General features: G+C 37.5%; 1 protein-coding gene across 9 annotated transcripts in view; it reads right to left on the bottom strand.

The window, feature by feature from the left end:
• The window catches only part of ULK4 (unc-51 like kinase 4), a 735,134-nt gene that overhangs the window by 596,493 nt on the left and 126,220 nt on the right, over positions 1-12,421 (bottom strand). For 8 of the 9 annotated variants that reach the window (XR_004437258.1, XM_033212151.1, XM_033212152.1 and 5 more), the window contains 2 exons: positions 8,369-8,476; positions 1,587-1,670 (listed from right to left, as the gene is read on the bottom strand). Coding sequence is in view for 8 of the 9 variants with exons in the window: in XM_033212151.1 (XP_033068042.1) it covers positions 1,587-1,670; positions 8,369-8,476 (192 nt within the window). In the remaining variant the exon portion in view is untranslated. The remainder of the gene's footprint in view (positions 1-1,586; positions 1,671-8,368; positions 8,477-12,421) is intronic. The other variant, XM_033212154.1, reaches the window with a different exon arrangement.

Below are 12,421 nucleotides of genomic sequence, written 5' to 3' on the forward strand. Positions count from 1 at the left end.
CAACCCAATTTGAAAATGGACACATGATCTGAAAAGACATTTCTCAAAAGAAGACATAAAAATTGCTAGCAGGTATATAACCAAAGGCTCAACAACACTAATCATCAGGGAAATGCAAATCAAAACCACAAAAAGATACCATCTCACTCCAATTAAAATGGCGATTATCAAAAAGACAACAGATGCTGGCAAGGATGTGAAGAAAGGATAACTCTTCTACACTGTTGGTGAGAATGTAAATTAGTACAGCCATTATAGAAAACAGTATGGCGTTTCCTCAAAAAAAAAAAAAAAAAAAAAAAAAACTAAAAATAGAGCTACCATATGATCCAGCAGTCCCACTGCTGGGTATATATGCTAAAGAAAGAAAACCAGTATATCAAAGAGACAACTGCACTCTTGTACTCCCATGCTTATCACAGCACTATTCACAATAATGACTTTTACACTGTCAACAGGATCCCTAGAAGTCTTCTCTTTCCCTTGAGTTCCTATATTTTGCTCTTTTGCATTCATGTGTTTGACATATTCCACTTTATGTTTTTATTTTCGCTCCCACAATAGGTGAGGTCTGTGTGTGAAAAGGAATTTTTTCATCTGTGTGCCTCTAAGTGCACCTACCTTGAAGCTTTCAATGCTAAACCCAAACATGTCTTTTGATGATAGCTGAGAATGACTTAATTTTCATATCATTGACAAAGTACAATTGTTAATATACATCATATCCCATAACAACAAATGACTAGGTATTCAAACCTACAGACTGGGAAGAGTTCAAACTTTTCTTCTGGATCACTAGGGGAAAACCTCGGGGAGTTTTTCTACACTTAGAACATGATTCTGTTACCATATAAAGTAGGAAGCAATGAACTCAAAAGAAAGATGTTTATTCTGATAAATCTTTTTCATTCCTGAAGGAATGTTTTCACCCTATGGCTTTGCCTTGGGTGAAACAATGTCAAACGATTTAATGCAAACAGAAAATGCCAGTCTTTTAGGTTGGTTACTAAATCCTTTACATAGTTACACGTGGGAGCTACATATAGATGAGTTGGTTGGTTGGCCAGCTGGCTGGCTTTCAGCCATTAACAATTGCTTAAGAAATGATGTGAATAAACTGAAAAATCATATCACATAACAAATACTACTTAATATTAAAATCAATGGATAATAGAAGCTTCCCTGTTTCTAAACCTCAATATGGCGATCTGACAAGATAATCACGGGTTGTCTCAGGCTCACAGAAAATTCTCTGCACACACCTACCTTACTAAACTGGTGTATCAATAACTTTAAGGGGGGAGGCTCATTAAGAATATGCTATTGAATGCTAGTTACATTGTTTATATAAGCTATCATTCCTTTAAAAAGCAAGATATTTAAACAAGTGAATGAGAAAGCTAGATCATTTTTACACTTGCTCCACTGTAGGTCACTTGCTCATGGTGGGTTGTCGGGATTATTTAAATTCAGGAGCAATACTTAGTTGACAAGCTCCTGCACTGCTGCAGGCTACAATCCTCATACAGTGCCTGAAGGGTTATTACAATTGCCAGCATCTACAGAGGACAACAAAGGAGCCTTACCCCTTCCCGAAGGCACCTCATTAGCACTGTGTATGCAGCCAAGGGAACAGCCCAGCACTCTCTAGGGTTCTTTTTTTTTCCTTCCTAAAATGAAGTGGGAAAAAAAAGGCAGTGAAGCTAACAGCACAAAAGATATTAACCCATTCAAGCAAATGGCACAGCTCCAAGTATACAAACTATCTAAAACCTAATAATCTATTTAAAGTATGACTTACTACCTGACGATAATGACTAGGTCAAGAATCTTTCACTGCATTGTATATACAAGGTATTTATTCTATTTCTCACTGCATTATCTATGATGTGGGTAAGATCCCCTCAGTAGAAGCTAGATTTAAAAACTTGAGAAATGACAATATGATCCAATATGATCTGACAGATAAATCAATCTAATGATAATTATAGATGATAACACAGATACAACTATCTTAAAAGTATTACATTATCTGGAATGATTTGAAAGCATAGAAAACACAAGTTTGAGTAATATCTTAGGATAATTCACAAGCACAAGTAAAAGGTAGTATGTTACCCAGTAAGACAAGGAGCTAAATAAAACGAGCAAATGAGCAGGTAAACTGATTTTAATGACATGAGCAACAATTCTCTCCCAGAAGATTAACCAAATTAGTGTAATAACCTCAAGCACACTCCTGCAGCCTATCAAATACAATCAGAAAATAAATCAGGTACCACACAGTAAGATGAAAAAAACTAATTTTTAAAGCAGAAAAAAATAGGTTCTACTTACTACTCAAGAGTGTCCAAATGACAGAACTAGTACATTATTAATTTACTTCAGCTACTATGAAAAACAGTTTGGAGATAGCTCAAAGAACTAAAACTAGAACTACCATTTGAACCAGCAATCCCATTACTGGTTATATACCCAAAGGAAAATACATCAGTCCACCAAAAACACACACACACTCATATGTTCATCGTAGCACTATTCACAAGAGTAAAAACATGGAATCAACTTAGGTGCCCATCAACAGTGAACTGGATAAAGAAAATGTAGTATATATCCACCATGAAATACTACTGCAGCAACATGGATACAGCTGGAGGCCATTATCTTAAGCTAAATGAAGTAAGAACAGAAAATCAAATACCACGTGTTCTCACTTGTGAGAACTAAACATGGTGTACACATAGAAGACAGGAACAAAAGACACTAGGGACTACTATAAGTGGGGAGGGTGGGATAGGAGTAAGGGCTGAAAAACTGCATATTGACTACCATGTTCACTACCTGGGAGGCAGGATCAGTCATACCCCAAACCTCAGTATCATGCAATCTATTCATGTAACAAACCTACACATGTACCCCCTGAATCTAAAATAAAGTTGAAATTTTAAAAAAGAATTAGTACATTACTAATCCAAAAGTATTTTAAACCCATGAGAAGAATCATGACCCATTAAAACCATACCTTTACTTGATTATAGAATTCCACATATGGTTATACCCTGGACATTATGATCAGGAGCTGCTCCAACTCAAAAATCACTAATTCACACTAAATTTAACTTGCAAACACAACTTTCTTTCCTTCCCTTATTCTTCCCTTATTTAAAATGCCCCACAACCCTTAACATCAGTGGACTCTGTGCCCTCTCCCCTGGTCCCTCTTCTTTCCCTCAACAGATCACCTACTTCACTCCCAGCCACTTAGAATCCCTGGCCCATCATTTAATCACTCCTGCCCCAAACCTGAACTATTGGTCTCTCTAGTTGTCCCTTTACTCTTGTTTGGGAAACCTCAACCTCTGAAAAAGCTAGCTGCTTGTTTTCTCTAAGTCTGCTCTCAGGCAACTGGACCCTTAGAGAAGGTGGCACCACAGAGCACAGAGTCCATTACTTACTTGGGATCAGCATCCTCAGGGGACCTTCAACATCAATCTCCAGCCATACTATTTCACTTATCACCACCCTGCCTGAAAAGGCTATTTTAAACCTATGACCCTCCCACCACTTCACCTACTTTCCTCCGACACACATAAAGAGAATGGAAGTTCTGAGAAAGGAAAGACAAACTTTCCTCCACATAAAGCCGTCTCAAAAAAAAAAAAAAAAAAAAAAAAAGAGAGAGCAGACCAGGTACCTGATTACTCTTCTAATGAAAGCAACTGGTTTTATTTTGACATCCCTAAAATGCATCAAAGATCTGACAAGATAATAAAGAATAATTAAGCCAAAAAACAGACAATTGAAAGCATGGGATAAACTGAGCACTGAAGTTTTATTTTCTCTGGGGGCATACAAAACTTTGTAAGTTTGAGCCTTGATGTCAAGGCCTTGAGGGTCCAAAATAGTGGTAAAGTAGAAATAAATTCTCCAGCCCTATTCCCAAAGAACTGCAAGGAAAAGTACCTTTCACAAAACTTGGCACATAATGTACATCACACAGGGAATGTTCTCTTATTTATTTATTTATTCATTTATTTATTTGACAGGATCTTGCTCTGACACCCAGACTGGAGTGCAGTGGCACAATCATGGCTGACTGCAGCCTCAACCTCCTAGGCTCAAGCAATCTTCCCACCTCAGCCTCTCAAGTAGCTGGAACTACAGGTGCACAACACTACACACAGCTAATTTTTGCAAGTTTTTTAGACAAGGTTTCACATGTTGACCAGGGTGGTCTCAAACTCCTGGGCTCAAGAGATCCTCCTGCCCCAGCCTCCAAAAGTGCTGTGATGGAAATGTTCTATTACATGAAAAGAAGAGGAAGTACAGAGCTACAAGTACTGATTGAGAAATATATCTATGTTAATTATTAAAAAATAGCTCTAGTGTACGTATCTCCATATAAGAGTCTTTTTTTTTTAATGGCTAGTATCATCACTTACCAAAGTATCTTGACCTTGATGGAGCTTATGTTGAAAAATAAAGTTTACATTCTTATTGTTATTTATACATATATATATATATTTGTGTGTGTGTGTGTGTATTGTTTTTTTTTTAATTTTAGGTTCCAGGATACATGTGCAGGACATGCAGATTACATAGGTATATGTGTGCCAGAGTGGTTTGCTGTACCTATCAACCCATCATCTAGGTTTTAAGCCCCACATGCATTAGGTATTTGTCCTAATGCTCTCCCTCCCCTTGCTACCCATCCCCTGGCAGGCCCTGGTGTGTGTTGTTCCCCTCCCTGTGTCTATGTGTTCTCATTGTTCAACTCCCATTTATGAGTGAGAACATGCAGTGTTGGGTTTTCTGTTCCTGTGTTAGTTTGCTGAGGATGATGGCTTCCAGCTTCATCCATGGCCCTGCAAAGGATATGAGCTCATTCTTTTTTATTGCTGCATAGAATTCCATGGTGTATGTGTGCCACATTTTCTTTATCCAGTCTATCACTGATGGGCATTTGGGTTGGTTCCATGTCTCTGCTATTGTAAATAGTGCTGCAATAAACATACGTGTGCATGTGTCTTTATAGTAGAATGATGTATACTCCTTTGGGTGTATACCCCAAATGGGATGGCTGGGCCAAATGGTATATCTGGTTCTAGATCCCTGAGGAATCATCCTCCACAATGGTTGAACCAATCTACAGTCCCACCAACAGTCCAAAAGTGTTCTTATTTCTCCACAGCCTCGCCAGCGTTTTTGTTTCTTGACTTTCTAATAATCGCCATTCTGACTGGTATGAGATGGTATCTCATTGTGGTTTTGATTTGCATTTCTCTAACGAACAGTGATGATGAGCTTTTTTCCATATGTTTGTTGGCTGCATAAATGTCTTATTTTGAGAAGTGTCTGTTCATATCTTTTGCCCACTTTTTGATGGGTTGTTTGAGTTTTCTTGTAAATTTGTTTAAGTTCCTTGTAGATTCTGGATATTAGACCTTTGTCAGATGGGTAGATTGCAAAAATTGTCTCCCATTCTGTAGGTTGCCTGTTCACTCTAATGCTAGTTTATTTTGCCATGCAGAAGTTCTTTAGTTTAATTAGATCTCATTTGTCAATTTTGGCTTTTGTTGCCATTGCTTTTGGTGTTCTTGTCATGAAGTCTTTGCCCATGCCTATGTCCTAAATGGTACTGTCTAGGTCTTCTTCTAGGGTTTTTATGGTTTTGGGCTTTACATTTAAGTCTTTAACCATCTTGAGTTAATTTTTGTATAAGGTGTAAGGAATGGGTCCAGTTTCAGTTCTCTGCACATGGCTGGCCAGTTTTTCCAGCACCATTTATCAAATAGGGAACCTTTTCCCCATAGCTTGTTTTTGTCAGGTTTGTTGAAAATCAGATGGTTGTAGATGTGTGGGTTGTTTCTGAGGTCTCTGTTCTGTTCCATTGGGCTATATGTCTGTTTTGTACCAGTACCATGCTGTTTTGGTTACTGCAGCCTTGCAGTCAAGTAGTGTGACGCTTCCAGCTTTGTTCTTTTTGCTTAGGATTGTCTTGGCTATACAGGCTCTCTTTGGTTCCATATGAAATTTAAAGTAGTTTTTTCTAATTCTGTGAAGAATGTCAATGGTAGTTTGATGGGAATAGCATTGAATCTATAAATTACTTTGGGCAGTATGGCCATTTTCATGATACTGATTCTTCCTATCCATGAGGATACAATGTTTTTCCATTTGTTTGTGTTCTCTCTTATTTCCTTGAGCAATGGTTTGTAGTTCTCCTTGAAGAGGTCCTTCCTGTCCCTTGTTAGCTGTATTCTTAAGTATTGTATTCTCTTTGCAGCAGTTGTCAATGGCAGTTCATTCATGATTTGGCTCTCTGCTTGTCTATTGTTGATGTATAGGAATGCTTGTGATTTTTGTACACTGATTTTGTACTCTGAAACTTTGCTAAAATTGCTTATCAGCTTAAGGAGTTTTTGGGCTGAGACGAGGGGGGGTTTCTAAATATAGAATCATGTCAATTGCAAACAGAGACAATTTCACTTCTTCTCTTCCTATTTAAATACCCTTTATTTCTTTCTCTTGCCTGATTGCCCTGGCCAGAACTTCCAATACTATGTTGCTCCATGTACTGTTCCTAATAGCGTGTAACTATTGAGTGAAAAAAGTGAGTTTCTACCTGTTGCATAAAATGACACAAAATCTACATTTGTATTTGCTCATATGTACAAATTCACTCTGTAAATATAAGAAATTACATTTGTATTTTATATTTATATTACATTACATATAATTATAATATTTATTGGGGAACTAAACAGATGGGGTACAAAACTAGGAAAAAGACTTCTCCCCATATACCTTTCTTCACTTTCTAGTGTTCTAGGTTCGTGAATTTGTTGTCCCTTTGAAATACAAAATTACCTGAGAATAAATTCAACCAAAGAAAGATGTATAAAGGCATTCCGTATAGAATAAAAGAATTGTAATAAAATTTGTTAATATATGAATGTATGTAAATACTTTTTGTGCATTGGAGGACTATATAAATATCATAAAGATATCAATACTTTCCCAATCAATACACAGATTCAGTACAATTCCAAATGTGATTTGGAAGACTCAAAATCATAAATATATCAGTTCTCCTCAAATTTATCTGCAGAATCAGTGTAGTTTTTAAAAATAGATGATTTGCAGAATTGGACAAGCTGATTCTAAAATTTATTCTGATATGCGAAGGGGCAGGAATAGTCAAGACACTCACAAAAAGAACAAAGAGGACAGATTTGCTGTACCAGCTATCAGTACTAATTATGAAGTTAAATAAATCAAAATACTGATGTTTTATAACAATCGTGGTAACCGCCTTAAAATTATGATTGTTCAGAAAGTCAGTTTAATTTAAATACTAAGGATATTGATGTTATGTAACATTTGAGCAAGTGCTAGAACCAAAACTCAAGAAATACAATGACAGTCATGTACAGTGGCTCACACCTGTAATCCCAGCACTTTGGGAGGCCAAGGTGAGTGAATCACTTGAGCCCAGGAATTCGAGACCAGCCTAGGCAACATGGCGAAACCCCATCTTCACAAAATATACAAAAAAGTTAGCCAGGCATGGAGGTGCACAGCTGTAGTCCCAGCTACCCAGGAGGCTGAGGTGGGAGGATGATCTGAGCCCAGGAGGTCGAGGCTGCCGTGAGCCATGATCATGCTACCGTACTCCAGCCTGGGCAACAGAGTGAGACCCTATCTCAAAACAAAGAAAGAAAGAAATACAATGACAGAAGTTCCTTAATTACTTATAACTTACCAGTATTTAAAACTCTCAGAGTATGACACTAAATGACTAATCCATAACTTATCACTATCTATTCCATAATATTCTTTTTTAAAAAACCACATTAATGGAATATTAAATTTTGCCTTGTTGAATTCAGTAGCACTTCCATATTGTAACTTTAGATATAAGAAGTCAAATTCTGCCTTCACAAATGTCCATAGTCATGTTTAAAGCTGTATTTGCACAAAGCTGTGTTTTATTTAAACTGAAATGGAGCTTTCTATGGAAAGAACCAATGGTCTCCTCTTGCCTAAAGGAGTCAAGGATGGCAGCAACCTTGGGAGTACCTGAGGGACTTTCAGTTCATTGGTTTTAAAATATGGCCTTCAAATCGCATACATTTCAAAGGAAAAGAGGCACTGGAAGGAAGGGAGGAGGGAGACAGGGTAAGATAGATAGAAAGAGACCGAGAAACACTGAGAAATTCTTTCCCCAAGAGGTAAAACTTATCCGAAGTTCCTTAGGCATGCTCTAAGGGGCGAAGTCAAAAAACTTTTATAGGATATTAATACTTGTCAGCCAGAGTATGTCAGAACATGTCAAACAGCAATAGAGTTAATCAGACAGTCTCACCTGGGTGGCTACAAGATAGATCAGCTCCCCAAGGGTTGGTAAAAGGCACTGTTTTAATTTACTGTTCCTGAAGTTTTCCCTAATTAATTCAGTTAAGAGAACAATTGCCTGCAAAGAGAAGAAAAGTAAATTATTTCAAGTGTATCTCTCAGTTCTTAAACCTGTATGTAAAAAGCAAGATACTCTGTAAAAGTCACCATTTCTAAGAACTATTTTCCAAATTATTTTCAAAATATGGGCCTTATATTCCTGAAAATACAGTAACTCTCCCAGATGAAGCTCAGAAACATATCCAGTAAAATAAACACATATAGCCCTTTTCAGTTTATAATTTTTTTATTTTATTTTACCCAGGCTGGAGTGCAGTGGCATAATCTTGGTTAACTACAACCTCTGCCTCCCAGGTTCAATAGATTCCCCGAGTAGCTGGGATTACAAGTGCATGCCACCAAGTCCAGCTAATTTTTGTATTCTTAGTAAAGACAGTTTTGCCATGTTGGCCAGGCTGATCTCAAACTCCTGGCCTCAAGTGATCCACCTCCACCTCCCAAAGTGCTGGGATTATAGGAGTGAGCCAGGGCACCTGACTCACTTTTCAGTTTATGAAGCACTTCCACTGTATCACTAATCCTGAGAGGCAATTAATTGTTGCCCTATCTTTAAAGAGTAAACAAGGGCTGAGAGAGGTTCCGGCAACTGGCCCCAAGCCATCCAGTTCACTTGGACAGCCAGGATCTGAAAACGAATTTTACCATGCCAGGTCCCTGGTATGCTCCAGCACACCACAGTTTAAAAAGTTCTTATATTGCATTAAACTTTTACATGATTTCTTTAAAAATCATAGCCTGGGAATGTTATACTAAAGCTGTAATATAATGTACGCTGAAACTCGGCAGCATGTTTTATCAGATCTAGTTAATTTCCTAGGAGTCATGCTAAGAAAATCACATACACTCATTGCCAAAGTTCATACACCAGAACACAGATTAATAAAATCATAGTGCAACCATGATAAGGATAGAACAGTTTCAGAATGACACATACAGAATGGCTCCACTCTGAGAAGGAAAAAAAATGCATATAAAATAGTGTGGAAGCACTATTCTCAATGTGACTCAAAGTGTGGTGCACAGACAAGACTATTTCTTACCACTGACAAAGACATTAGTTTAAAAACTGAAAGTGAGTGCTTAAAAACTTCAAAGCAATCTGACAGTTCCACAACATCCAAGCATGCAATCACTGGTCTCATTTTGCAAATAAGAGTACGAAAAAGTTGGAGATGCAGGTGGGAGAGCGGCACAGTAGTCATGCACTGTAGGAGCACTTGTTAATGTGGAATTTAACAGCCTTACTGAGGTATAACTTATACAAAATAAATGCATATATTTAAAGTGTACAATTAGACACATTTGGCATATGTATACACCTGTGAAATCATCACTACAATCAAAATAACAAAAGCCCTCCAGTGTTTCCTCCATGTCCTTATGTAATCCCTCTTTCCTACTTACTTCTTTCCCCTCCTCCCCAGAAAGCCATCAATTTACTTTGTCATTAGCATGTATTTTCTAAATTTTATGTAGATCATATACTATATTAGATCATACACTATATATTCTTTTTTGTCTGGCTTCTTTCAGCATAATGCATTTGAGATTCATCCATGTTGCTGCACGTATCAATAATTCTTTTTTTTTTTTTTTTTGAGATAGAGTCTCACTCTGTCACCCAGGCTGGAGTGCAGTGGCACGATCTCAGCTCACTGCAATCATCTCTGCCTCCTAGGCTCAAGAGATTCTCCTGTCTCAGCCTGAGTAGCTGGGATTACAGGTGCAGACGACCACGTACAGCTGATTTTTGTATTTTTAGGAGATACTGGGTTTCACCATGTTGGCACAGGTAGTTTCGAACCCCTGACTTCAAGTGATCCACCTGCCTCAGCCTCCCAAAGTGCTGGGAGTACAGGTATGAGCCACTATGCCCAGCCAGTTCATTCCTTTTTATTGCTGAATGGTATTCCATTGTATGGATGTACCAAATGTGTAACTCTCACCACTCACTGCCTTACACATAATGAATCATCTACATGAAGTGGGTGAGGAAATAAACGGAACCATGTGGCTTCACATCAGTCCTTGCAGCAGGTCACTTCTACATACAGGCTTCCTTTTCCTTTGACCTTTGCTGATCATCTACTATGTTGAATCATCTGAAATTGCCAGTGTTTAGCAATTTTTTACCTACAAAAACAGCAAATTGTCACAAGCACAGTACTGTAAAAGAGAAAGAAAATGATGAAAGAAGAAACCTTGAAATATCAGAAAGGAAGCAAGAACACAGTAGGCCAAAATATAGGTAAATACAATAGGCATTCCTACTGCTATTAAGTTTTCTAAATTATCTTTGGTCATTGAGCAAAAATTGTAAAAATATCTGATTTGGTTCTAAAGACATTTAGAGAATACATTCAAGAGAATTATATAAAAAAGAGAGGGGGTAAAGGGATGAAAAGAAGGGTAAGTTTTCTATACTTCACTTGAACTAGTAAAAACGGTGACACCAGTAGACTGTGTTATGTATGTAGGTATGTATATAATACACACAGCAATCACTAAAAAGAATCCATACAAAGAGATATACTTGAAAGCACTATAGCAAAAGTCCAAATGGAGTGGTAAAAAAAAAAAAAAAAATGTTCAGTAAACCACAGGAAGGTAATAAAAAGAAAATGGAAATGAAAAACACTGAGAACAAACAGAAAACAAAAATAAAATTACAGACTTCGGATCAAACACATCAATAATTACACTAAATGGAAGTCAATAAACCAAAAAATTCATACCAATCCTAAATGTGTATTGCTAAACAAAAGAGCTGCCAAATACGTGAAGCAAAAACTGATAGAACTGGAAAGATAAACAGACAAATTCACAATTACAGCTGTGAACTTCAACACCCCCTTCTCATGCACAGAAAGACAAATACTGCATCATCTTACTCATATGTGAAACCCAAAAAAGTGAAATTTATAGACGGGGAGAGTAGAACAGTGGTTACCTGAAGCTGGGGGTGGGGTGGGGAACAGGGAGATGTTGATCAAAGGGTACAAAGCTTCAGTTAGACAGGAGGAACAGGTTTTCAAGATCTACTGCACAGCACGGTGACCGTAGTTCATAATTACACGTATTTCACAATTGCTAAAAGAGTAGATTTTACGGCCAGGCACAGTGGCTCATGCCTGTAATCCTAGCACTTTGAGAGTCCAAGGTGGGCAGATCACAAGATCAGGAGTTCAAGACCAGCCTGACCAACATGGTGAAACCCCATCTCTACTAAAAATACACAAATTAGCCAGGCGTGGTGGCACGTGCCTGTAATCCCAGTTACTTAGGAAGCTGAGGCAAGAGAATCGCTTGAACTCGGGAGGCGGAGGTTGCAGTGAGCCAAGACTGCACCACTGCTCTCCAGCCTGGGCGACAAAGCGAAACTCCGTCTCAACAAAAAAAAAAGAAAAGAAAAGAAAAGTAGATTTTTCATGTTCTCACTTTAAAAAATATGAAATATGTGAAGTAACAGATATCATTCCACAGTCCACAGTATACACATACATCAAAACATCACATTGTATTCAATATATACAATTATGTGCTAATGACATTTTTTATTTCTAAATTTTAAAAAATGATAAAACAACTATATAGAAAATGAGCAGACATCAGAAGAATAATAAAGGAATACTACAAACAGCTGTATATATATAAATTTCACCACAGAGAAAATATGGACCAACTCCTCAAAAAATACAAACTATCACAACTCACCCAATATGAAACAGATAATTATTTGCAAATGACATGATTGCCAACATAGAAAGACCCAAGGAGTCTAAAGAAAAAACCTCCCTAGAACTAGTAAGTGAATTCAGCAAGGTCACAGGATACAAAGTTAACATTCAAAAAACAACCGTACTTTCATATATTAGCAATAAACACATGGAAACTGAAATTTAAAACACCATTTACAATCCCCCCCAAAAAACAATACTCAGGT

The sequence above is a fragment of the Trachypithecus francoisi genome, unplaced genomic scaffold, assembly GCF_009764315.1.
Source record: "Trachypithecus francoisi isolate TF-2019V2 unplaced genomic scaffold, Tfra_2.0 Lachesis_group0, whole genome shotgun sequence".
In the NCBI taxonomy this organism is placed as follows: domain Eukaryota; kingdom Metazoa; phylum Chordata; class Mammalia; order Primates; family Cercopithecidae; genus Trachypithecus; species Trachypithecus francoisi.